The sequence below is a fragment of the Aspergillus tubingensis genome (assembly GCF_013340325.1).
Source record: "Aspergillus tubingensis WU-2223L DNA, scaffold_6, whole genome shotgun sequence".
Taxonomy (NCBI): domain Eukaryota; kingdom Fungi; phylum Ascomycota; class Eurotiomycetes; order Eurotiales; family Aspergillaceae; genus Aspergillus; species Aspergillus tubingensis.
This window is the reverse complement of record NW_023336280.1, coordinates 3,522,065-3,544,618: the sequence shown is the minus strand read 5'-3', so window position 1 is coordinate 3,544,618 and position 22,554 is coordinate 3,522,065. Positions and strand designations below refer to the sequence as shown.

Genomic DNA, 22,554 nt, shown 5'->3' with positions numbered 1-22,554 from the left:
CTCATAAAGGCGATGGAAGCCTGGAACGGAGAGCACGGTTGAGGAGACAGCGATCTGTATCTACTACCTAGACAGCCAACAATCTAGCAACCATGAGCAACCGCACAGGGGATGCAGTCGAGAATCCTGACGTAAAGGCAGATGTATCAGAATTGGAGTATGTGAAGGGCAATGCTCCTGGAAATGCTGGCCCGACTTTCAGCATAGAGGATGAGAACCGCGTCTACCGCAAACTCGACTGGAATCTGATGCCCCTGGTCTTCGTCCTTTATAGTCTATCGGTCCTTGACCGCTCGAATCTGGGAAATGCGAAGATCGCAGGCATGGAAGATGACATAGACTTGAGTGGGAGGCGGTATGATTGGCTTGCTACTGCTTTCTATATAGCCTGTGAGTTATAAACCTTACCTAGACCATCAATTGCTTCTTGCAGCGACATGAGAAATCTGCTTGATCTTGGTTAGAGCATCTCCTAACAAGCGCAATCAGACATTCTGTCGCAATGGACGACAATCGGTTGGAAAGCGTTCCCACCACACCGGTGGGTAGGTGTCACTGTGTTCCTATGGGGGTTTGTCTCGACTATTCAGTCAGCATGTACAAACTGGGCCGGCCTGATGGTCTGCCGAGTCTTTCTGGGAATAATCGAGGCGATGTATGGGCCAGGGGTGCCCTTGTATCTGTCCTACTTTTATCCGCGTGAGAAACTCGGCCTCCGGACTGGCATATTCTTGTCAGGAGCCGCTCTAGCGAACGCATATGGGAGTGCTCTGGCGTATGGAATTTCCCAAGCCAAAGGGTCAATCGGACCATGGAGGATCCTATTCATCGTGGAAGGTGTGCCGTCATGCCTTCTGGCCATAGTTGCTTGGTTTTGTCTGCCCGATTCACCCAAGACAGCAAGATTTCTGGATGAACGGGAGCAAGAAATCGCGGTTGCACTCTCCTTACGACAACCTGGGGATCGAGAAACCCAGGGTCTGCAATTGAAGCAAGTGCTGGGATCCTTGCTTGATTATACGAGTAAGTACCCGAAGGCACCAGTCCTCCTGTGCCCCCTCTTCTAATGCATCCAAATAGGCTACCCCCCAGCACTAATGTACTTTGGATGCAATGTCTGCTTCGCCTCACTTCCATTATTCGTGCCGACCATCATCTCTGAGATGGGGGCTTTCACGACCATCCAATCAAACGGTCTCAGCGCTCCTCCATATGTCCTTTGCTGGATAGCCATTGTCATCAGTGCATTTCTGTCGGATCGCGTCAACTTGCGCGGGCCCTTCATCGTGGGTGGCGCACTCATAGCTGCCATCGGATACATTCTGCTAGCTACGCAGACCACGGTGGCAGTCAGGTACTTTGGCCTGTTCCTGGCGACCCAGGTCTTTGTGTCCGTAGCTCTCATTCTCACATGGGTTGGTAACACACACGCCACGGACTCCAAGCGCGCTGGAGCCTTTGCTATCTTGGCTACTGGCGGCCAATGCGGTCCGATTTTAGGGACGAATGTCTTCCCTGACAGCGACAAACCATACTACCGCAAGGGGATGTGGATCTCGTGCGGCGCATGCCTGATTGTAGTGGTTATGGGATGCTGGCAGATGTATCTGCTATGGCGGGCGAATCGGCATCTGGATAGGGAATCTGAGCAGAATGGGGGCGATTTGAGTGGGAACCAATCCGAGGGGAAGAATGAAGCTGACAGGCCATTCCGGTATATTTTATGAAGTAATCAGATGGGGTCCTAACTATTTTGAGTGAGAAGGATTACTACACAAGCGCACTTGCAGATGATATCAACCATGAACCTGTGGATTCAAGTGTGTACTTGATTGTTGAAGTGAAACTTGTGGGATAGTAATGTAAGAAAGAGTATACGTATTTCATATCAGAGGCATCTTGATGTCGTGGATTGTTTTCTAGAACCATGGTCCAGGAACCAGGCAATGGATCCGCTGGGGGAGGAAACTCATCCCTCAGACGTCGAGACCGACCATGGACCCGGTCTGGAAGGGCCTTGAGCTTTGAAGAATGGGAAAGCTGAAGTATGGGATCGAGCCAACAAAACGCAGAGTGTGGAATGTGGAGTCGGGGACCTGCTCCAAGACCATGGAATAAGACCACATGTGATACTTGAACTTGACGACGTTTTGTCTGTAGATACATACAGGATTATGTATCAATTCGACCAGTAAAAGGGAAAAAACGATTTGGACCGTAAGCACAACAATACGCAGGCTGCCATCAAGAGACTACTATCACTCATTCAATTACTCTCACTCTCACTCAAAAGAGTGCCGGAGTCCTAATTCCCGCCCCACTGCGTGGCTTCGGCGGAGGATTGGGCCACACGATTTGGCCCATGATGGAGCCATTTTCGCCCTGACCCCCCCAACGAGGCAGGACGTTTGCCAACCGCGTCTAATTATCTACTAATTCTAGATGTTTTGACTTCTCCCGTGTGAGCGAAGTGATGTGGGAGAAAGACAGAAAGAAAAGAAAAAAAAAATGGTTGAGCCCAGGTTGAAAGTTTGACGGTTATCTGTCCATGACAATGGGCTCCATGAAGAGAAAGCTAAACGATGATCGACCTTGCGAACCTACTAAGTATCAACTGCTGACAGGAAGGGGAATACTTGGTTAGTTACTGATTCTGCACAGCTGACGGATGTTGGCAGGGTAGGGCAGGGCAGGGCAAAGAGGGCCAAGTCACTTCCCACGACCCCCACTACGCAGCTTACCGACCAAGACTCAATTGACGGTGTGTAGGCGAGATGGTACGTCTGGAGTAGAATGAAGTAATTATACCAGGGCCATCCTTGCAATTTTATTTCGGGAAACTGGGAGATGAGAATAGTAACTCGAATAATCAACACGGACGGGAAGGTTGAAAGTCAAGCTTCTATCGGCTGGTAACTAGACCACTAACTAGTCTACTTGTTAGTTAAAAAAGGTCAATTTCCCCCCCTTCCTTGACCCATGATCTTTTGACTTTGGAATCTTCACTAGGCAGGCCACTCCAAGTGCATAGAAAAGAAAAAGTATAAAAAAAGTAGCGCAGACAGACAGACAGAGAGAGAGAGACAATCAGTCAACTAGCCTATGTTAGTACAAGATTTTCATCGTATCTTTGCTATGAATAGTTCGAGTCTCCATTTTCAGGTTTCACAACGAGACTGACTTCATGTATCGTGACTGGGTTTTGTGCCAGGACGGTGGCGCCGGGAAAAATAAAAAAAACGATCGAGCCCAGAAATAAGACGACTAGCTTCATTAGCGGCAAGTCCAGACTGGCCCCAGCCGCCCGTCCCTGACCAACCCGCTGCTCTTCTGGGGCGGGGACCTGATTACATGCCCAATGAGAAGCTCGCATGGGGCGAGTTTCGAGACACTCAGGGGCAACTTAGTACTCCCAGTTTGTGTATGGTCAGAGTCTCGAACCACCTGCCGGGCCAATGGTCGTTAGCCAACAATAATACCCAATAACATTACTACTACTATCTGGTACCTGACAGTAGGAAGTAGTAGTAGTACTACTAGAGTGGCGGTAACGCAGAGTACGGGCTGTAAGTCGCAGGTAACTTTAGAACAGAGAGAAAGAGAGAAACGAGACAGGCAGCTACTCTACTATCCCATCCCATCTCATCTTTCCTTTCACACATCACTTCCCCTCCCTCTCTTCTCTTCCCCCCTCCTCCACCCCCAATATCCTCGGAGTCTGGTTGTCTCCATCCAACATTCGTTCTGCATGGTTCTTTCTTTCTTCCCTTTTCGTCGCTCATCCGTCGGTTTGATCTGTTAGCCAGCATCTGTCCCTTTCGCGCGTTTCCACTCCTTACAACCCTATCACTCACTTTCTCTGCCTAGCCGCGCGCTCTCCTCAACCCACCACCCCCCCTTTTCTTCAGTCTCAAGAGTTGAGCGCCTATCCTCTTCTCTCGTGCTGGCAAACAATCTGTTTGCCCACAAGACTCTCTTTTTTCTCAAACCTCTCTGCCCCCGTGCTTCATGAATCGCGCTCTCCTGCCTCCACTCTCTTAACGTTTGCGACAGACAGCGAGTAATACAAGTTAGTGAGAGGGTGTGGGTGCGGTCCTCATCCTCTTTGGAACGGCATCCCCTCTCGTGGCTTGCTTCGATATCTTGTATTGCGGTTCTGCACACTCTTTCGAGCATCTATTTGCAGCTTCAACAGTTTGATTCACCTTCTCTAAGCGATTTCATTCTACACAGGTTGATCCTGTCAACAATCTCCGTATCATCAGGCGAGCCTAGTTGCTGCTTGATCTTGATCGGCGATTCAATCTTGCGTCAAATATACCCTTATAATCGTCGCCAATCTTTCGAAAAGGAACTCTCCCTTACCTGCATAACCCCTGTGAATACTTTCTTGATGCTGGCACCTTGAACATTCACAGCCTTGAGTAACAACATCCATCAATTGAAAATATGCGGATCATTCCTTCTTTATCGACCCTTACGGCGCTGGGTCTCCTGGCCACGCGAGCCCTCGCTGCCGATACCCTCAGCACAAATGGTCTGACAACGTGTATGTCAGACTCGGCTATCCAAGTCGACAAACTATCCGTTACCTACACCCGTTCTACTAGAGAGATCGTCTTCGATGTTTCCGGCACCAATGGGGTAGAACAGAATGTCACTGCCATCTTGACCATCTATGCCTACGGCAGTCAACTGTACTCCGAAACTTTCGACCCGTGCAGCAGCAAATACTACGTGGAGCAACTCTGTCCCGTTGCTGCCGGTAGCTTCTCCGCGACTGGCACCCAGACCTTACCTGAATCGATCGCCAGTGAAATTCCTTCCATCGCCTTCGCCATCCCAGACTTGGATGGTCAAGTGAAGCTTCAATTGCTGTCCAAGACCGACAATGACGAGCTGGCATGCATCCAATCGGAATTAACCAATGGCAATTCTATGCAGATTGCGGGTGTATCCTATGCTGCTGCTGGTGTAGCTGGTGCGGCATTGGCCGTGAGCGGGCTGTCAGCTCTGGGTGCTGTTGGCCACCCTGGTGCTGTCTCGTCTAGTCCCAGCTTCGGTGATGTCGTGAGTTGGTTCCATACCATGGCCACTAATGGAATGCTCAGTGTCAGCTATCCGACGGTGTACCGCAGCTTTTCTAAGAACTTTGCCTTTAGCACGGGCTTGATCCCTTGGGGTCAGATGCAGGAGTCCATCGATAACTTCCGAAAGTCGACCGGCGGCAATCTCACCGACAACAGCTACCAGTATCTTATCAATGCCACGCTCGTGTACTCTGACGGCACGAATTCTAGTTCCAAATCGAAGCGAGGACTGGATCTGGTTACAGGCTTGGCTAACCTAGCTGCGCGCGAGGTTTCGACTTCGTATAGCAGCAACACTACTTCGTCGTCTAACAGCACCAGCGATGATAGCAGTAGTTTCGAACATTTCGTCTCCGGTATTGAGGCCTATGCCGAACAGCTCACCATCCCTCAAGCCAATACCTTCATGACTGTTCTGCTCATTTTCGCTATCCTAATTGCCGCTATCGCCGTTGGTATCTTGCTGCTCAAGGTCATCCTCGAAGTCTGGGCTCTCTACGGCTCTTTCCCGGACAAACTTACCAACTTCCGCAAAGACTACTGGGGTCTCCTGGGTCGGACCATTACCAACTTGATTCTGCTGCTGTACGGCGTTTGGGTGATCTGGTGTGTCTATCAGCTCAGCAGTGGGGATTCATGGGCGGCGAAGCTCTTGGCTGCTGTGGCGCTCACAGTTTTCACGGCTGTGTTATTGTACTTTGGTCTTAAGATCATGTTCGTGGCTCGAAAGTACAAGAAGGCCGAAGGCGATGCGTCCCATTTGTACGACAACGACGAAACCTGGCGCAAGTACAGTCTTTTCTACGACAACTACAAAAAGGACTACTGGTGGGCTTTCGTCCCTGCCATTGTATACATGTTTGCCAAGGGTTGCGTTATCGCTGCTGGGGATGGTCATGGGCTTGCCCAAAGCGCTGGTCAACTCATCGTGGAGGCTCTCATGCTCACTCTTCTGCTGTGGAACCGTCCTTACGTTGCCAAGTCTAGCCAGTGGATCAACATTTCAGTCCAAGTGGTTCGTGTCTTGTCAATCGCGTGTGTGTTGATCTTCGTCGACGAGCTGGGACTTTCGGAAACGACCAAAACTGTTACCGGCATTGTCCTCATTGCTATTCAGTCGGGACTGAGTGGTATCTTGGCCATTCTCATTGCCACCAACGCCATCATCCTCTGCATTCGCGAAAACCCTCATGCTAAACGGAAGAGGGAAGCTAGTAAGTGATCTAGTCACCGGGTTTGACACTCTTTGCGTTGCTGACTGTTGTGTTATTAGACAAAATGAATCGTGACCTCGACGATCTGACCCCTCTTGACGCCCGTGAATCTCTGCTCATGGAGCATCCTCCACGCAAGGATTTCGCTGAAATGAGCAAGTTCAACTTTACCGGTCCTTACGAACCTTACCGGGATCAACATGATTCGAAATCGCGACACAGCCCTACAGGTAGCACGGATCGGTTGGTTGATTCAAGCTACCCTCTTGAAGACATCAATGGTCGAAGTATAAGTCGAGAAAGCCGCCGAAGCCATGACAGCCATGAAAACCCCGAAAAGCACCATGCCACAACCCCGGGCTATGGGTTCGCTTACTGAAGGCCGTTTGCGCTGGATGGCACTTGACGACGTACCAATACTTTCTTTTCTCGACCCAATATTCATCTTACATATTGAACATAGACTTTGTGTCAGGCAAATTTGACGAATTTAGCGTACTTGATTTGGTTGATGGTGGATCTTGGTATTTATTGCAATTTTGTTACGCCGCTCCTTTTTCCCTCTCTGACTCTCTTACTACCCTTTGTCTGCTTTTCTGTTCTGTCCCATCTGATTCCCACCATGCCATTACCATTCATACCTAGTTCTAGCTTCCAGGCTTTCTTGTAAATTGGCGCTCATAGGGGATTGCTCCTACGCATTGTCTTGACCCCGTTATTGTGGATAGCCTGCGGGGAAATAATGCGTTGACAGGACGCGCAAGCTGCACTCTCTGCTCACACTCAGCCGGATTTGAGGGTGCTGAGACCTACATCTTGTACTAGAAAGATAGAACTCCAAATTGAAAGTATTCAATCTAAATATACTCATCCTTAGTCATAATCATAGCGATTGCAAAACCCGAACTGGATGGTCAAGGTTATCTAATATCTGGGAAAACTTGGTTTTGACTACGTAAGTCCTGCAGCTACGTTGCGATGAGCGCAGGTCACGGCTTGGAGTTGGGAAAGCAAGAACAGTGATTTTGGTTTCCGAACTGAAAAGTTGACATAAGAAGTACTGAGGGTAACGCCAATTTAGATTATATGCAACAACACCGACTCTGGGTTTTTCTGGTTCGATTCGAAACCTTCCGCCGAGGAGACTCCAGACTTCGACAGGGGGTAAAAAGCAGCCATGAGAGGGAAAATGAATGAAAGCATCACTCGGAAAGTTACATTAGACATCATCAATGATGGCAGGACGTTGCCTCCCCTCACCAACCGTTGTAATGGTCATACTATGAGTATGAGATAAGATAGATCCATCCCCCCATTGTTACGAAAGGCAGCAGCAGTTGCAATAGGGGAGGCGGGAAAACTTGATGGGAGGAGGACCAAAACCATGACAGTAACAAGAGAACGGAAAGAGACGACAGCAGAACGATACACCTATTCGCACACACAAAAGAAGGATACCGGCTTATCCCCGGGCATAGGGATGGAAGCCGCGGTGTCCTCCTCGTCCACCTCCACGATAATTGGCGCCTGGCTTGCCAGCGTTCTTGGGTCCTGTGGGAGCGTTCGCCGGGGCAGCGCTTTGAGGTTGCGGAGTGGGTCCTGCATCTGGGTCAGCTAGCGGAAAGGCAGACATCTATAATCATCACATACCGCGTCCCATGCTTCCAGCACGATTCATGGCCTGGGGTCCAGTAGGAATGTTAGGCTGGGGCACTTCATCGTACATGCCTTCCCACGAAGTGGGCCCGCCCTGTTGGTACGGCGAAAAGGCCCGGTTTTCCATGGCTCGGCGTACCTGCTGCTGCTCATACTTTTGCTGTTCAAAAGCAATTTGTTCCTGGGCGTTATAACCAGGCCCCCCTCGAGGACCAGTAAAGTTCCCATTTCCATTAGCACTGCCTGGTGTTCCTCCACCACTACCACTACCACCACCACCTCCTCCTCCTCCCATAGCATTTCCCATTTGGGCCGGCATGCCCCCGACGTTGCTGCCCTGCCCTTGGCTCTGCATCTGCTGCATCTGTTGCATTTGCTGCATCATAGCGGGGTTCATCATGTTCGGCATGGCTTGAGGAGTTGCGCTCTGCGAAGGAGGACTGAGACTGCCTTGAGGCTGATTGTTGCCCATCTGCATCTGTTGCATCTGCTTCATTTGTTGCATTTGCTGCATCATGGCAGGGTTCATTCCACCCATTCCCATTCCGCCCATTCCCTGACCCTGAGCGGCGGCGACAGCCATTTGCTGTTGCATCAAAGCAAAATACTGCTGCATCCTTTGCCAGTACTGTGCCATCATTTGTGGTGTTAATCCGCCAGCCATGTTGGCCTGTCCCGGTGCACCCGCTTGCTGCTGGGAACCATCACCCCCCATTTGACCACCCTCTCGGAAAGCGTCCCTGCCGCGGCGGAACCTGCGGTCTTCCTCATCACGCAAGTTGCCTCTTGGCTGAGCTTTCTTGACCTCTATGGGCTTCCCGCAGATCTCCAAGGGGCCCGACAGAGCGGCTTCCACGGCAGCCTCGCTATCGAAGGTCACAAATCCGAAGCCACGGGGACGACCAGTATCCTTGTCGATCATCAGGGTGGCATCGATGACGCGGCCAAATTGAGCAAAGAATTCTTTAAAATCATGTTCGTTGGCCTCTTGGCTGACACCACCAACAAAGATCTTGCTAGTCTTCTCTTGCTCGTCACGCGGGATCGCACGCTTAGGATCGATCTGTCATTCAAAAATAAGCTTATAATTCGACAATGGTCTGCGTGTTAGGATGAAAGAGGTTCTTACAATCTTCCCATCTAGGTAGTGCTCCTTGACCATGACAGTGTTCACCGTCTTCGGATCTCTGAAAGTCAAGAACCCAAAACCTCTAGAGCGACCAGTAGCACTGTCTCGCATCACAGTGCATTCCTGTACCTCTCCAAATTGAGAGAAGTAGTCCTTCAGAGATTCTAGGTCATTGTGTTAGACACGCTGTACTTGATTTGAAAAGAACTGGTAGTGTTTGGAAAATACATACGATCCGTAGTTTCCCAGTTCAAACCTCCGATGAACATTTTCCTAACCCATACCGATATCAGCAAAGGAGGCCACGCCACGAGGGCTTGAAGAAAGGAGACAAAGCAAAAAGAGAAGGGGGAAAAAAAAAAAAAGAATAGAGACTCGAAGAACGAGAAAATAATCTTGATATCAGAGGCGGGCATAAGTAGTAGACAGGTGGACAGGAGCTGAGACTTTGCTGCTGGGAGGCGGGGGGCTGATGGCCCATGCTTTTGATAGAAACAGGCACTTGTTCGGGGAGGCTAATTGTGAATGCTATTAAGCTGATCCTGAAGTTCCGGTCTCCCTAATATGGGGGTATCTAACTCCCTGCGCTGATCGAGTAGTGTCTGTTGCGCGAAGGGCATAGGCTGTGCTTGAGCAAAGTCAATCATGGGACTGATTGTAGTGACAGCCCGTGCATGTGCTTCAGGTTTCCTTGAAACGGGCCGACTTCCGAGTCTTGTATACACCGACCGGGGTGGCCAGAGGGCGGCTGGCTAATGAGGACAGAGATATCTCTAGTCATTCGACCACTGGTTTACGGGGCGACCCAGTGGATAATAAAAGGCCAGGCGAGATGTATCCCACGACAGAAGAAGTGCGCGTGAGTGACAAAAGAACCACGGGTTGGAGCATGGCAGGCGGATTAAGTCAACTTTCTTTTCTTTTTGTTCTTGTTTCCCTGGACCAAGGATCCTCTGCCTGTCTGTCTAATCATGTCCGAAGCTAGGTAATCTGATCGACATTGCCCAACCAGACAGCCAAGGCTGTTATTCCTTGCTGTGCACTATCAAGCTATATCGACAAGAAGCTATATAGTATCGGCTGTACTATAGTCGCTCGCGACAAGGGATCGCAGTGTCAGGAAACCGAAGTAAATCTCACCGCGGAAATCATACCGACGGTGGATTGCTGAGATATAAACAAGTCGAGCACGGCCGAGGTGGATTTGCCTTCGCCCGAGTGATTTTGATATCCATACCCAAGAAAGAGCCTGAAAGCTGCATGTCCAAGGCTATCCGAGAATTCGTCCATCTAGCAACAACGATGACCCAACCGGATAAGACCTCGACTTAGATTAAGAACCTCATCCTTCTGCCCATGACGCCAAGCCCGTATATCTTAGTAGAGCCCACCCCAGGAACCATTGGCCCAGCCGCTGAAGATTTTTTGATGCGCAGCTTCCAGCGCCCAACTCACTAGTTACGTTCACGGTGCACAGCAGGAAAGGCGGTACGTGTGCGAATATCACCGGCATTCCCAACCTACCATGAGCCATCCCCCCCAGAGGATAGAAAAAGAACCCAGCATAAGTGTGAAACGGGGTCGATTTATGTCGCGCATGAACACTCACGTGTCCAATTGCAATCAAGGTACAAGCAAGGAAAACAAAAATTGCACGAAGTCTCTAACAGAGGTAGCACTTACCCGTCTTCTTTAATACCAGTGCCTCGAGGCTCGGACTCACCACCACCAGACATGGCATGATGTGCACGTCCAGTACCTACATGATCCGTGCCGTTCTGGTGGACTCCTTGATACGGGTGATGGTATGAAGCGTCCGTCTCGAATTCGATCGGGCCAGTTTCAACAGACTGAATAGGGATTTGGGAAGGATTGATAGGTGCAGCCGAGGGCATAGGATCGACAGATTTTGAAGTTTCCGTACTGGGTATGGTATGGCTTGTATTGTCGTCGGCTTCATAGCTAGAAAGAAAACATAGAGTTTAGAAACTGCCTAGACAATCCCGGTAGAATGGAGCACCCTACAGATCCGCGAAAAGATCTTCCTCAACGTCCTCGGGTTCAGCCATGGTGATCTTGTAACAGAGAAATTCAGGTAAGAATCAGGTCGCACGGAGGACAGGAAAGAAAGGTGATCAAGGTGACCAACTCTGAGATGGAGGCAACCGAGCCAGTCAAATCCGACCTAGAGAGGTATCAACGAACCGATGGCGACGAACTATTATCGCCAAAATATTGCCTCGGTGGAGATGGTAAGAAAAACAACTAATGAAGTAAAGAGAAGGAAAAGGAGAGCAACAAGAGCAAGGGTGAAGTGGGTTAGTCGTAGAGACAGGGAGCAGAGAGGGAGGGAGGAAGAAAGAGGTGGAGGAGAGGAGAGGAGAAGCAGCTACACGGCGGAGGTTGAGGCGAGAGCGACGGGGAGAGAGAGAGAGTCAAGAGTGACGGACTGGCTGACTGGGCAAGTACGCTGTGCTGGTACTGTAAGAGATTCCCGTCGGTAATAATATGTATTGTACTGTAATGGATCCTGGCCATCGGTAAGGAACCTTAAAAGTACTATGTACGGAGTAGTAGGTATGAAATTATGACAATTCAACCTGCAAGAGTAAATGGATGCATATTGAAATTTTTAAAATTAAAGAATACTCATTAATTATGACTATACGTGACTCTAGTATATAGATCTGCATTCTAAATTATCGGAAAATATAATCTACCAAGATCTCACCATTTTGGGAGGTACTGCTTCCTCACAGTACCTGACGAAAGCTACCAGGTGGGTATTGTCCGTAAGGGCTAGTATCAGTAGTCAGTAGACCTTTACGCAAGACCTTATCGAGTGCCATCCCCCGACCAGCAAAACATCATCAGAAGACTACGAAGTAAGTATTATGGCATGACAGACCACCAACTCCAATTACAATTACCCTGATTCCACCCCCGCGCAGAGATCTGTAAGCCAAAAAGGTAGATCAATCCAGATCAACGTTGTTCTTTCGGGGTGTTGTTGCTGGGAAACCCCTGCCAGCTTTGGACGCAGCACCGAATCCACGTGCCGCAGCCCTCCCCGCACTCGGCTTCCGTGCTTCTCTCCATGTTATTCAATCCCCAAGACCTGCTCAATTGATGCTATCGTTGCCTCCGCACTCCTTAAAAACGCAATGGCTGCGAGGAAGGGCCAACAGGTGAGTCTGACCTTAGCTTCATAAGCCTGATTTCTTTCAGTTTTTTATGCAATATCTAGCTAACCCAATCGCTTTTGACTCTCTGTAGGAGATGGTCCAGGTTGGTTCGTACCTCTCACACCCCCGTCTTTTGGGTTCCAGATCCAGTGGCTGATATAGCTCCCCCACTTCCAATGAACAGACCGTGCTGAGTATGTTTCACTCCCCATCGCTCAATTTCGCCTTGTGGACCATTGAAGGCATCTCATAGCATCTATTTTTGAGTTTCTCGCGCTAATCCTCCCCTGAAAGGCGGGTGAATTCGCCGTTCTGGAAGGGAAGATCGGTATCCCATAATCAAGCGGCCTCGACGCAACATGAGCAGAACACGGTTGTTGGTGCCTCATACTCGCACGCCGACATACTAAAGTTAGTACATTGCATGTCATTTGGTTTTTTCCTCTCTTCGCGCTTGGCTCTTTCATTTCATTGACCTGTGCGCCTCCCCCAATAGAGGGATCTCCCAGCAGCATGCGCGCCCGCGGACACCGCCTCGGTCATCCTCTGCCAATATCCAACCCACGTCGCTTTCACCCCTACGGTCGGGCGGGTGGTCTACGTCCCCTCATACTACTTCCTACTCTGACATAATGAATGGCGGGATCGATTCCTGGGGCCCCGACCGATTGGGAGAAGATTATGAAGATGAAGAGGGGGAGGAAGACATTGTCTACGATGACGATGAGGACGAGTTTGGTCTCCCTAGTATTACCAGCATGCGGAAGAAACAGTCGCAGCGAGCTGGCACTTCTCAGCTTAAGCCTGCTGACCCAGGTGGGGGGCTTGCTAGTACCGCCTCATCACTCGGGGTTGGTTTAGGAACCAATCGGCAACGGGCCAATAGTTCGGACATCGCTGAAGAGCGCGGTGTCCCTATGTATCCTACTGCTGGAACTGGGGAGGGTAAGATACTGCGACCTCAGTATAAAGAAATCCTGAAAGGTATGAAACTGTCCTCGTTATAACGCTGGAACGTACTAACCTCTTTTTTTCAGACCCCGCCAACGCCTTGAACCTCATAAACCACGCGCCCCCTCCCAAAAATGCATCGCCCAAAGAGCTGGATATGTACAACAGCCGCATCTCGAGAATAAACAAGTTCAAACGTCTTCTCCAGACAAGCACCGTTCCCTTGTCAGATCTGAGGAATCTGGCCTGGTCAGGGGTCCCCGATGAAGTTCGCGCGATGACCTGGCAGCTGCTCCTTGGATACCTCCCCACGAATAGTGAAAGGCGCATTCCTACCCTCGAAAGAAAGCGTAAGGAATATTTGGACGGGGTTCGACAAGCCTTCGAACGCGGGAGTGCGGCTGGTTCTGGAAATCCGCCTTCGTCGAGCGCTGGGCGTGGCAGGGGCCTGGATGAGGCAATATGGCATCAAATCAGCATTGATGTTCCTCGGACTAGCCCTCATATTCAACTTTACAGCTACGAAGCTACTCAACGATCGTTGGAAAAGATCCTCTATGTTTGGGCTATCCGACACCCGGCGAGCGGATACGTGCAAGGTATCAATGACCTCGTCACACCGTTCTGGCAGGTCTTTTTGGGCACGTATGTAACTGATCTTAATGTTGAGAGGGGCATGGATCCTGGCCAGTTGCCCAGGAGTGTGCTGGATGCCGTGGAGGCAGATACGTTCTGGTGTCTTACCAAGTTACTTGATGGTATTCAGGACAATTATATCTATGCTCAACCGGGTATTCACCGACAAGTTAGGGCACTGCGTGATTTGACGATGCGCATTGATTCTACACTGGCCAAGCACTTGGAGCAGGAGGGAGTAGAGTTCATGCAGTTCAGTTTCCGGTGGATGAACTGTCTTCTCATGCGTGAGATGAGTGTACAAAATACTATACGGATGTGGGACACGTATATGGTGAGGCAAACCAAGGTTATCCCTATTGCACCAGATGTAGATCAGGTATGCTGACCATATCATTAGGCAGAGGAGCAGGGTTTCTCGAGGTTTCACCTATACGTTTGTGCAGCCTTCCTTGTGAAATGGTCAGACCAGCTGGTGAAGATGGATTTCCAGGTGGGTATAATTTTAAAGGTTCTGGATACCGTACAGTCAATGCTAAACGACAATAGGAGATAATGATGTTTCTGCAAGCACTTCCCACAAAGGATTGGACGGATAAAGATGTGGAACTCTTGCTGAGCGAAGCATTCATCTGGCAAAGTCTCTTCCAGGACTCTAGGGCTCATCTTCGTCCGGCTGGAGAACGAACTCCAGAGGATGACCTGCAGTGACGACAGTCATGAGTCATTAATAATATCACCTGTTTCATTAGTATATGGCGTTCCGAAAAGGAGACGTAATCTCCGATTCCCAGGCTTATTAGCCTCAGCTGAAATGGAAGCCCTTCTGGTTGAAGGCCCACAATAACTTCAGGAAGTCGTTTTCATCGCACATCCTTGCACGCTTGTCGGCAAGGCGTGTTTCATCTTCCAACACCTGCCGTACCTTCTCCCGGACGAGCTCTGCTACCTTTCCCTTCTTCTTACGACTAGGCCGATTCTTAAGAGCCTCTTGAATACGCGCGTTCGTCTGTTCCTTGAAGAAGTCGGGTACGTCGTCTTCATCGTCCACGTCCATGCCCTCGTCAGGCTCGTCTTCACCCTCATCATCTTCCTCGTCTTGCGCGTTGCCAATGTCCATCGCATCAGACTCAGCGCCTTCCGCCGGCCCATCCTCAACTGGAATATCGTTCTGCGCACACCATGTCCGATAATTGGCTTCCAACATATCCATGACTGTGGACTTGCCAAGGAAACTTGACCGAATTGTCTTGTTCTTCCGGACGAATAGGATTCTCAGAAGCCCGTCCCACTCATCATAGTTGATTTGAGGCCTGGGGTTTTTAGGTACCAGACGGACAACGCTCGACTCGACCAGCGGAGGGGGCTTGAAATTGTTCTTGCCCACCTTCATGACGTGGTCGATCTTAGCCCACATCTGAGCATTGACAGAGAGTCGACTGTAGAGCTTATCGCCTGGCTTAGCGAACAATCTTAGAGCAAACTCTCGTTGAAACATGAGAACGCAAATGCGGGGCGCCGGAGAAGTCGCGAGAAGTTTGAATGTGAGGGGAGAGGAGATCTAGCGGGCAACTAATTAGCCTTTCTTCCACTTCGAAGAGATAGATAGAGTATAGAACGTACCTGATACGGCGTGTTACTGATGCAAACATCGAAATATGGAAGCTCTGTTTTGATCACGTCTCCAAGGATAACGTCTAAGCGTTTCTGGGCAGGTGTGCCTTGAACACGCTTGGTGACTTCAGCAGCCATTCGAGGGTCGAGCTCCACGGCGATAACTTTCTTTGCCTGTTCGAGGATCTTCACGGTCAAGTTACCGGTACCAGGACCAATTTCGAGAACAACCTATACAAGAGAGCCCCACCCAGGTTAGACAAATCCGTAGAGTACATGGGACAACTATGTGGGCAACTTACATCGCTCTGTTTCAACTCGGCTTTGTCGACAATTCGTTGAGCCACGCCAGGGTTTTTCAGAATGTGCTGACCGAGATCGGTATTCATTTTGAAGACGGTGTTGGCGGCCTTCGTCTTCGCCGCCGCATCGGCATAGGGACTGGCCTTCGAAGCGCTATTGCGCTTCTGCTGTTTGACCTTAGGCATCCTGACAGATTGAGTCGCGAGGCCTCCAAATGAGCAGTCCAAATCCTCACGAGACAACCTTTTTTGGAGGGGTATATCCTAAACGGGTTATCGCTTCTCTGTCTTTGTCTTTGGGCTTGAACAAAAAAAAGTGCGGAGGGTTTCTGATAAGATTAGCGGCTCGGAACTACGTTTCTGCGGCTGCCCGGCGTTTCGCTCATCGTCGGAGGGCTCTTGCCATCCGCATTGCTCTTGCGAACAGCTTTCCCAGCTCTTCCTCAGTCACACTCCCGGTTCCCTGGTCTGTATACCTCGTTCGCCATGGCGTCTGGGCGTAAGGACTTTTTGAGCCAAACCGCTCCCGAGAACTACGTCGCCGGTCTTGGTCGCGGTGCCACTGGCTTCACCACCCGTTCAGATCTCGGACCCGCGCGAGAAGGCCCCACGCCAGAACAGATCCAGGCGGCGCTGGCAAAACGGGCCCAGCTGCTTGGAGCTGCTCCTCCCACAGCTTATGGCGCAGGGCGAGAGAAGGGCGGTAAAGATGAAAAGCCGGACGAAGAGGAAGATGACGAGCGGTTTCAGGATCCGGACAATGAAGTCGGGCTATTCGCCTACGGTCAATTCGACCAAGAGGATGACGAGGCGGACCGCATCTACAGAGAGGTGGATGAAAAGATGGACAAGCGCCGGAAGATGAGAAGGTTAGTTTTCCGCCCTTTTGCCTCCCCTTCTGCTATTTTTATGAAGCGATTTGTTCATCCGCTTCTCCATATGCGGTTTGTTTGGACAGATTACCGACGTAATTCCTCCACCATTCACAGGGAAGCTCGCGAACAGCAAGAACGAGAAGACTACGAACGCAAAAATCCCAAGATCCAGCAGCAATTTGCAGATCTAAAACGATCCTTAGCCTCGGTCTCCGAGGACGAGTGGGCTAACCTCCCGGAGGTGGGAGATCTCACCGGAAAAAACCGACGCGCAAAGCAGAACCTTCGGCAGAGATTCTACGCAGTACCGGACAGTGTGATCGCGAGCGCAAGAGACTCGACCCAATTTGAGACAACAATTGCGGAGGATGGGACCCAGACGGCAGCCAATGGAGCGGAGGCAGCTGATGGGACAATCACCAATTTCGCAGACATCAGTGCTGCGCGCGATAAGGTCCTGAAGGTCAGGCTCGACCAAGCCGCCATGGGATCATCTGGGGATTCTGCCTCTGGAAGCGCTACCAACATCGACCCGAAGGGCTACCTTACAAGTCTCACGCAATCTGAGCTGAAAGCTGGAGAACTAGAAATCGGAGACATTAAGCGGGTCCGCGTTCTGTTGGAATCTGTAACGAAAACGAATCCTAAGCATGCGCCGGGTTGGATTGCGCTGGCGCGTCTAGAAGAATTAGCCGGTAAAATTGTGACCGCCAGGAATGTAATCGCCAAGGGTTGCGAGTTGTGCCCGAAAAGCGAAGATGCCTGGCTTGAAAACATTCGCCTTAACGAGGGCCATAATGCCAAGGTGATTGCAGCTAATGCCATTAAGAACAATGACCGTTCTACAAGACTCTGGATCGAAGCCATGCGATTGGAGACTGAGCCTCGCGCGAAGAAGAACGTTCTTAGACAGGCGATTCTTCACATACCTCAGTCTGTGACGATATGGAAAGAAGCCGTCAACCTTGAGGATGACCCTGCCGATGCACGTCTGCTTCTGGCGAAGGCAGTCGAGATGATCCCACTTTCTGTCGAGCTCTGGCTAGCCCTGGCTCGTCTGGAGACACCGGAGAATGCCCAGAAGGTTCTCAATGCCGCCCGTAAAGCGGTTCCCACCAGCCACGAAGTCTGGGTCGCTGCTGCCCGCCTGCAGGAGCAGATGGGTACCTTCGAGAAGGTAAACGTGATGAAGAGAGCTGTCCAATCCCTCGCGAGAGAAAACGCCATGCTCAAACGGGAAGAGTGGATAGCGGAGGCAGAGAAGTGCGAAGAAGAGGGTGCTATCCTCACATGTGGCGCCATCATTCGCGAAACACTCGGATGGGGCCTGGATGAGGATGACGATCGCAAAGACATCTGGATGGATGATGCAAAGGCCAGTATTGCCAGGGGGAAGTACGAGACAGCCAGGGCTATCTACGCCTACGCGCTGCGTGTTTTCGTCAACCGTCGTTCAATCTGGATTGCGGCAGCTGAACTGGAGCGCAACCATGGTAGTAAAGAAGCGTTGTGGCAAGTCCTTGAAAAGGCCGTTGAGGCATGCCCACAAAGTGAGGAACTCTGGCTGCAGTTGGCCAAAGAAAAGTGGCAGTCCGGCGAGATCGACGATGCCCGGAGAGTGCTCGGCCGTGCCTTCAACCAAAATCCCAACAACGAGGATATCTGGCTGGCTGCTGTCAAGCTGGAGGCCGATGCCAACCAAACATCCGAAGCCAGAGAACTTCTTGCAACTGCTCGACGCGAAGCGGGTACGGACCGCGTTTGGATAAAGAGCGTCGCGTTCGAGCGACAGCTCGGCAACATTGATGAGGCGCTCGATCTGGTGAACCAAGGACTTCAAATCTATCCCAAGGCGGACAAACTTTGGATGATGAAGGGGCAGATCTACGAAGCTCAAAACAAATACCCACAGGCTCGGGAAGCTTACGGAACCGGAACCAGAGCCTGCAACAAGTCCATCCCACTCTGGCTCTTGGCCTCAAGACTGGAAGAAAAGGCCGGTGCTGTCGTCAAGGCTCGTTCAGTACTCGACCGTGCCCGCCTTGCGGTCCCCAAGAGTCCAGAGCTTTGGACCGAAAGTGTGCGCGTTGAGCGCCGAGCAAACAACATTGCCCAGGCCAAGGTCCTAATGGCCAAGGCATTGCAAGAAGTCCCTACCTCTGGGTTACTATGGAGTGAAAGCATTTGGCACCTGGAGCCGCGCGCGCAACGGAAAGCTCGGAGTCTGGAAGCGATTAAGAAGGCCGACAACGATCCAATTCTCTTTAATACCGTCGCGCGGATCTTTTGGGGTGAGCGCCGATTGGAAAAAGCACTCACCTGGTTCGAGAAAGCCATTGTCTCGGATAGTGATATGGGCGACGCATGGGCTTGGTACTACAAGTTCTTGTTGCAGCATGGCACAGAGGTATGTCTTACAGTTATGATTGAAAAGAATAATCCCTTCAGGGTGTACGTGACTAACGATCATCCCCAGGAAAAACGCGCCGATGTAATATCCAAGTGTATTTCGACCGAGCCCAAGCACGGAGAAGTCTGGCAATCCGTAGCCAAAGACCCCGCCAACGCGCTCAAGTCGACAGAAGAAATCTTGAAGATGGTCGCAGACCGTCTGACCTAATTGATGTCATGATGAGGCTTTGCCTTCTTGACCTCGCGTGTTCATCTTTCCTTACGATATCCAGTTCATTGCCCTGGAGGATACGTTGGCGTTTCAGGCGAAGTGAAACAGTGGTTCACCAGCCAACCGCTCTCCGCTTGGTTGGTTTGGCTATATCTTTACAAAACAATTATAACTATAAGGAGGAAACTCTGGAAACTGCATACAGGTCAATATCGGCCTTAGCCTTGCATTAAGAGTGTTGCAGTTGCAGATCAAACCAACCATACAACCAATTGGTCCTGCGCGTGGCGGGGTTGCTGAGACATTTCTCTTGTAGAAGTCTGTCTCATGAGGTCTCTCTTTCTCTCTATCATGATCACCCGGTAAAACGGTTCCCAGCAAGCATATGCAAGCCAAGAATGGAAGACAAGATAATGTACAGTAAATAGCAAACACACAACACGATTCTTCTTCCTATCGTTATTCACCACCAGTTTGCGCCAACAAGCATGTAGATCCTTCACGTTTTCCCCCAGGTATATAGATAGTAAAGAGCGGGCGAACAAGCTGTTCATCCTGATGGATGCCCGAGTTCGGGTTATAAGTAACGTTTTCCTCTAGTCGAGATGACGGTGGGGCCATGCACATCTGCAGATATGTCCAGCGCATGTTGCTTGGGAGGTCAAGATAGGTATGGTACCCTTGTCCTTTCCCAGGTTCTCTTCCACGGGCGGATATAAACCCTGGTTGCAGACGAATATTGATCCAGCACGTCAAGGGATTCGTACGGGGTGTACCAAGTGACCGCATTGGACCACGACCAAGAAAGTAACTTGACTGTGCCCGGTATGGGTGTGACAGCTCGAGGGGTGAGAAAATAAGAAAGAGGGAAGGAGAAAGGAGGGATGGAGGGTAAGATAACTCGGACAGTAGGGAACAAAGAGGAAATTTCAAAAGAGAGAGAAAAGAGGTATAAGATAGAAGAAGAAAAGAGAAAAATCGATACTCTTCGAACTCCGCGCCAGATGCAAAAAATTGACGATAATGGCTTTCCCCCGATGACTCCCAAGACGCCTGTTTCACCTCCTCTGCGAGACCGGGATGATGCGGTGTTTGATCCTGTTTGGATCAAAGTAGCAAGAAACCGGGGTAACAGTGAAGGGGGAAGGAAAAGACAGAAGGACAGAAAGAGATTTTGTAGAAAAGAGAGGCCAGCCAGGGCTGGAGAGGAGCGGAGAATGACTTCTCTCACGAGGCCATTGACAGACACTCATCCAGAAGGGCACCCAATTGCTCCCGATCCGTGACTGTCCCACCTTCCCAGTCGAACTCCGCCTCATCCACGTCCATTTCGTCCATGTAACTGTCGGGCTTTGTGTCGGGGACATCGATCACCTCCTCGACTCGGTCTTGCTTGTCTGTTTCTAACTCATCCTCGAGATACCCACCCATGATCTGATCCACGAGTAGAGGCATATGACTCAGGACACCTCCGCCGAGTTCTAAGGATAATCGGAGATCTCGCACGCCCAAGGGTTTTCGGGTGCTTGCCTCCTTGGCCTCAACTGGGAGAAGACCGGTCGCGCTATCCTTGACGATCTCTCCTCGTGTGAATGCCAATTCCTCACTTTCAAGCTGCTGTCGGTACTTGCGCATCATCATGCCGTTAATTGTGCCTGAAGGGCCGTTCGATCTCGTCCGCGAGAATACCACGGATAGAACTTCCTTGACAAAAGTCTCCGTTGCGATCGCCATGAACTCGGCACAGGGAAGGCTTGCACCGCTGACGATTGATTCCTCGTAGCAAATGGGAACCATACGTGCGTGGATAGATTCGGCGTCCGGAAATTCGCCGGACTCTGACGCCAGAGGCTGTGCATATCGTTTTCGAATTTCGAGTTCCCAGTCTTCGAGGAACCAGAATGGTTAGCGACCTTTGGTCGAGCATATAAAAGCAGACGAGATGCCAGGCATGAACCTACTTGTCTTATTCAACCCGCCCGCACTAGCTGGTACTTGACTTGGCAACTTGATCTGTTTCGCCAAATGATATTCCTCCAGTTCGTTGGGCGCGAGTTCATGGGGGTCACGCTTTGTATAGATCCACCGTCAGCCTTGTACGCGCACATATCAGGGGGGAAGCTGTCGCATCTCTGGATCAGGTCGCATACCTCGGGGATAGCTTTGATTCGTCGACGATCCCGGGGAGGGAGTTGCATAACCTCCGTCTTGAGCCTTTGTTCAGCGGCATCGCCCGATGTCGGCTTTGACACGACGGACGGCTTGTCGTTCGCCGACACCCAGCTTGCGACACCATGATCTGGAAGATCCCTTGTAAGATTGCCGATAATCGCGCATACGAAATTGTTATGTAGATGCTCAGTTTTTTGATCGGCGCATATTATATGATCGACTCGCGACGACAATTCGCTCTGGTTCAGTTGTCCTGTTCGTTGGGAGAGAAGGGCGGCGTCAGCATACGCATTCAGGGTAAAAGTGGGACCGAGGCTTATAAGAAGATAAGAGACAGGAATGTCGAGAACAACAGTATAGCTAGACTCTCGCAAATAGAAAGTAAGATAGACGTGACCATGCACAGACATACCTAGAAGAAAGAGCGAGGTAGCTTCTTTGTATTCGGCCCAATTGTCACCGATGGCGGCCTTCAGCTCGGTGTAGATGGGCTCGAGGTCCAGGCGCGGCACGGAAATGAGGGCTTTGGTAGACTTCTGTGTTGGCGGAGCATTTGGAGCAGTGCTTTTGGACGAGGCTATTGTAGTAGAGGCCGAGTCTGTCCGACTCAGAGCAGCCGGATCGATCTGCATTGTTTGCGAGGGCTCGCCGAAGCGCGACGGGCTGCGCGAAGCCGGGGGTGGGGAGAACTACGCCTTCATGAAGCGCGAGTCATACCAGATCCAGGAAAACCGGAGGCGAAAACGATCGGAGTAAAGCGTGTCAGACGGTGTGGTCGACACGCCAGATGGAGAGACAGTGACAAGCAAATTGATGGGCGATGGGAGGGGGGAGGTGGAAGGAGAAGGGAGGGCAAAGGCAGGCCAGACGGATGAGGAAGTTCGAGGTGGTTAGTTAAGTGGAAGTTGGGTAAGTCTGGGGAAGATGGATTGGATTGAATCCCGCCGTCCATCCACTTGCAACTCAAAGGTCACCCGGTGGTATTTTACTTGCCCACAGACTGGACTTTCTAATTTATTATTATATATTTTTTTGTTCCAAATTAAGTCATTGTCGTCGTTTATTTACTTTGTAGCTTCTTTTACTTGACAAGGGCAATCTGCTTTT

The 22,554-nt window shown here is 50.6% G+C and overlaps 7 protein-coding genes across 7 annotated transcripts; 4 read left to right on the top strand and 3 right to left on the bottom strand.

Moving 5' to 3' along the window:
- Positions 1-92: 92 nt before the first annotated feature.
- Positions 93-1,727, top strand: AtWU_04939 (MFS transporter; the record flags this gene model as incomplete). The annotated part of the gene is made up of 3 exons (XM_035500050.1): positions 93-390; positions 490-1,023; positions 1,081-1,727. 3 exons carry the CDS (start codon positions 93-95, stop codon positions 1,725-1,727), a joined length of 1,479 nt encoding a protein of 492 aa, XP_035355943.1.
- A 2,722-nt stretch (positions 1,728-4,449) lies between these two features.
- Positions 4,450-6,683, top strand: AtWU_04938 (transient receptor potential ion channel family protein; the record flags this gene model as incomplete). The annotated part of the gene is made up of 2 exons (XM_035500049.1): positions 4,450-6,304; positions 6,364-6,683. 2 exons carry the CDS (start codon positions 4,450-4,452, stop codon positions 6,681-6,683), a joined length of 2,175 nt encoding a protein of 724 aa, XP_035355942.1.
- Positions 6,684-7,766: 1,083 nt separating this feature from the next.
- On the bottom strand, positions 7,767-11,158 carry AtWU_04937 (heterogeneous nuclear ribonucleoprotein HRP1; the record flags this gene model as incomplete). The annotated part of the gene is made up of 6 exons (XM_035500048.1): positions 7,767-7,903; positions 7,955-9,023; positions 9,090-9,253; positions 9,322-9,362; positions 10,773-11,051; positions 11,115-11,158. The coding sequence occupies 6 exons, from the start codon at positions 11,156-11,158 to the stop codon at positions 7,767-7,769; spliced, it is 1,734 nt and encodes a 577-aa protein (XP_035355941.1).
- A 1,095-nt stretch (positions 11,159-12,253) lies between these two features.
- On the top strand, positions 12,254-14,572 carry AtWU_04936 (GTPase-activating protein GYP1; the record flags this gene model as incomplete). The annotated part of the gene is made up of 8 exons (XM_035500047.1): positions 12,254-12,277; positions 12,366-12,381; positions 12,459-12,468; positions 12,569-12,685; positions 12,771-13,258; positions 13,312-14,195; positions 14,262-14,354; positions 14,411-14,572. The coding sequence occupies 8 exons, from the start codon at positions 12,254-12,256 to the stop codon at positions 14,570-14,572; spliced, it is 1,794 nt and encodes a 597-aa protein (XP_035355940.1).
- Positions 14,573-14,666: 94 nt separating this feature from the next.
- On the bottom strand, positions 14,667-15,963 carry AtWU_04935 (dimethyladenosine transferase; the record flags this gene model as incomplete). Its single annotated transcript, XM_035500046.1, has 3 exons — positions 14,667-15,422; positions 15,485-15,706; positions 15,778-15,963. 3 exons carry the CDS (start codon positions 15,961-15,963, stop codon positions 14,667-14,669), a joined length of 1,164 nt encoding a protein of 387 aa, XP_035355939.1.
- Positions 15,964-16,263: 300 nt separating this feature from the next.
- AtWU_04934 (U4/U6-U5 snRNP complex subunit PRP6) lies at positions 16,264-19,272 on the top strand (the record flags this gene model as incomplete). The annotated part of the gene is made up of 2 exons (XM_035500045.1): positions 16,264-19,059; positions 19,129-19,272. The coding sequence occupies 2 exons, from the start codon at positions 16,264-16,266 to the stop codon at positions 19,270-19,272; spliced, it is 2,940 nt and encodes a 979-aa protein (XP_035355938.1).
- Positions 19,273-20,502: 1,230 nt separating this feature from the next.
- On the bottom strand, positions 20,503-22,079 carry AtWU_04933 (TADA1 family protein; the record flags this gene model as incomplete). The annotated part of the gene is made up of 4 exons (XM_035500044.1): positions 20,503-21,161; positions 21,237-21,345; positions 21,426-21,700; positions 21,860-22,079. The coding sequence occupies 4 exons, from the start codon at positions 22,077-22,079 to the stop codon at positions 20,503-20,505; spliced, it is 1,263 nt and encodes a 420-aa protein (XP_035355937.1).
- Between the last annotated feature and the right edge of the window lie 475 nt (positions 22,080-22,554).